General features: G+C 45.0%; 1 protein-coding gene across 1 annotated transcript in view; it reads right to left on the bottom strand.

Moving 5' to 3' along the window:
* DICER1 (dicer 1, ribonuclease III) overlaps positions 1 to 2,567 on the bottom strand; it is a 47,966-nt gene extending 45,399 nt beyond the window's left edge. Inside the window, exons 1-2 of the mRNA XM_018559401.1 lie at positions 2,538 to 2,567; positions 250 to 425 (exon numbers count right to left, since the gene is read on the bottom strand). Coding sequence (XP_018414903.1) covers positions 250 to 363 — 114 coding nt within the window. The 5' untranslated portion in view covers positions 364 to 425; positions 2,538 to 2,567. The remainder of the gene's footprint in view (positions 1 to 249; positions 426 to 2,537) is intronic.
* Positions 2,568 to 2,995: the final 428 nt, after the last annotated feature.

Below are 2,995 nucleotides of genomic sequence, written 5' to 3'. Positions count from 1 at the left end.
CATGCCACCCCGTGCACTCACTCCTCCACCACCAACACTGCACCCACTTTGTAACCCCCACGTTCCCCAGCTTCACTGGTGTGGCAGTGTTAAAGTAATAATTACACCGCTGAACAGACTTCCAAAACCTCTGGAAGGTAAAACTGTTCACGCTCTGGTTATGTCCTTGCCTGGAGCTCAGCAAAATTGGGGAAAGCGTGTGGTATGCACAGACGGGTATCTGTATGAATGGTAGGACGTGTACTGTACCTGATACTTCCTGGGGGTGTATATATTATCGTGAATTGCCTCCTGCTGCCAGGGCAGCCCAAAGAAGGGGCCCATGGGTGAGGAGGCTGGGGTCAGGAGCTGTAGGCCTGCCATGTTGAGGGTTTCTCCCACATCCAGTGACTTAAATCATTGCAGCTCAGGACCCGCACAGATTTCTGCAAACAAAACAGAGAGAAACAATTACATTCACCCAACCTCCAAAAAGGAAACCTGTTTATACTGCAGAAGCCATTATATGGAATGTAAGAAGTGCAAAGTATGTTATAAAGGAACCACAGTTCTCATCATTTTTAGCTACAAAAGGAGATGTAATAAAAAAATAAATCAATTCAATCTGATCAGTGACAGCCGACAACGCTGCTGTACTCAAGTCCCAAGCAGTATTGTCAGCCCCACCTCCCCCCACCTCTACTCATCACCATAGCAACATAAGTGGCAGATTCTCTGTAGTCCATGTAGAATTGGGAAAGGTTGACAACACTTCTTGGGATTTCAGTGCAACAAACGCAGTGTTGTCAGCTCACAACAGGAACGGAGGAGCTCACTGGATTTCTGGTAGGGTCAACAGACAAAACATTGGAAAATGTCCATGTACGGCACAGATGTACTGAATACTTTTCTTATCTTGCCCCGACATACACTTTAATATTTCATTCATCTAAATAAGTGGTCAACCACCAGTTCTGTTATTGGGGCCTCAAATACCATCTCTGATTTCCCTTGTTGGGACCTACAGGTGAAACTCGAATAATTAGAATATCGTGCAAAGTTCATTTATTTCACTAATGCAACTTAAAGGTGAAACTAATATATGAGACTCATTACATGCAAAGCAAGATAGTTCAAGCCGTGATTTGTCATAATTGTGATGATTATGGCTTACAGCTCATGAAAACCCAGATCCACAATCTCAGAAATTTTTTGGCAGTGTGGGCAGGTGCCAAGTCCTGCTGGAAAATGAAGTCAGCATCCCCATAGAGCTCGTCTGCAGAAGCATGAAGTGCTCCAAAATCTCCTGGTAGACGGCTAAGTTGCATTGGTGAAATAAATGAACTTTTGCACGATATTCTAATTTTTCGAGTTTCACCTGTATGTTTCTGGGCTGTGGAAGGAAACAGTTGAGGAAAACCTACACGAACATGGAGGACATGCAGCTAGTATTCCGGGCAGGAATTTAAACCAGGGTCCCGGTACTGCAAGTAACCCCATGTGCTATTTTTAAAAAATCTGAACCCTACCCCTAAAAAGGTCCCTGTACCCCTTGAAGTACCCATACCTTTTCTTCTAGGCGTTTTCATCATTCCTGTCATATATCACATCACATGTTCTTCCTTCTATTCCTTACTCTGGCAATGGCTCCTGAATGCTGCACATAATACGGCGCTTCCCTCTACAGCATACTCCCGTAAGCCCGGGCTGGTGTGCTGATGCAGCACCAGGAAGTGTGCCCATGACAGTGGTGGCGAACCTTGGCACTCCAGCTGTGCCAAAACTACACATCCCCACATGCATTTGGCTCTGGGAGTTATGCCTGTGGCTGTCAGAGCCTTGCAATGCCTCATGGGACTTGTAGTTCCAAAACAGCTGGAGTGCCAAGGTTCGCCACCACTGGCCTAAGGTCACAAGATGTAAGTTGGATGGCGCTGGGTGTCATTCAAGGAGCTGGATATCAAAGCTGAGAGTCTGCTCGGGGATGCTGCCAGAAAGCAGCCGTGAATTGCAGGGAAAGCTCCGGCTGTGGAATGTACCTTGGTGTGCTCATGTGTATAGGTCTATGGACCCTGAATTAGACATCATGACATCAGCACACCTCCAACCACCGGAGAATGGGGAGGGGGGGGCTACAAGTTTAATAGGCTACGGGTGCGAGTTTAGGAGCCAGCAGGAATCAGGCAAGTAAAACTGCTTTTAAAGAATCCCCCTAGACACAAAATTGGCTTTAAATATGAACAACACTCTGCAGTACTTACCTAGCAATGGGATAGGCAAAAAGCAGGCAAAGGAATACAGACAGGTAGAAATTAAGTTTAAAAATCAATTAGATTCCATCATAAGAGACCGTAACCATACAGGGGTACAGGTACACTTCAATACTAGACCACACAGGGATACACATGCACGCACAAGAGACACAAACATGCACGCCCACACACACGTTGAACTTGATGGACCCGAGTCTTCTTTCAACCTCAAATACTGTACGATGTATACTATGTACTATGTAATACAGCACCAAATAACTGTATAAGAAGGAGGAGGGCACTCACCGGTTTCAGTCTTGGAGAAGCGTACTATGAGGAAACATGACAAGTACTGTGACACCATCATATCTATAAAAAGGAAGAGAGAGACAGAATGGATTATAAACCAATGCAGAATGACATATTAAGCAGACCACCTTCCTGTCCAACTACACATTACCATTCCAGATAAAAGTCAAACAGCACTCTAAAAATAGGAGTAGGAAATATATAGGAAAGGGTTCGATGGTGCTTGATGGCATTCAGCCAGGAAATGGGGCGGAGCTCTATCTGACTTGCTGCAGCTTCTAATGCACATTGTGAGGAGCTCCCAGTGTGCAGTGACATCTGTAAGCAATTTCCATACAGGAGAAGAGCCGGTACAACTGTGCAAGATTTATAGTATTAAGGTCTGGGCATTTTTTACCTTAATGCATTCTCTGCATTAGGGTAAAAACAACCCAGCAGCTTTTTTTTTTTTTACC

This window comes from Nanorana parkeri, unplaced genomic scaffold (assembly GCF_000935625.1).
Source record: "Nanorana parkeri isolate BGI_ZX_2015 unplaced genomic scaffold, ASM93562v1 scaffold392, whole genome shotgun sequence".
Classification (NCBI taxonomy): Eukaryota; Metazoa; Chordata; class Amphibia; order Anura; family Dicroglossidae; genus Nanorana; species Nanorana parkeri.
Note: the sequence above shows the minus strand (reverse complement) of the source record. Positions and strands in the feature narration are given on the sequence as shown.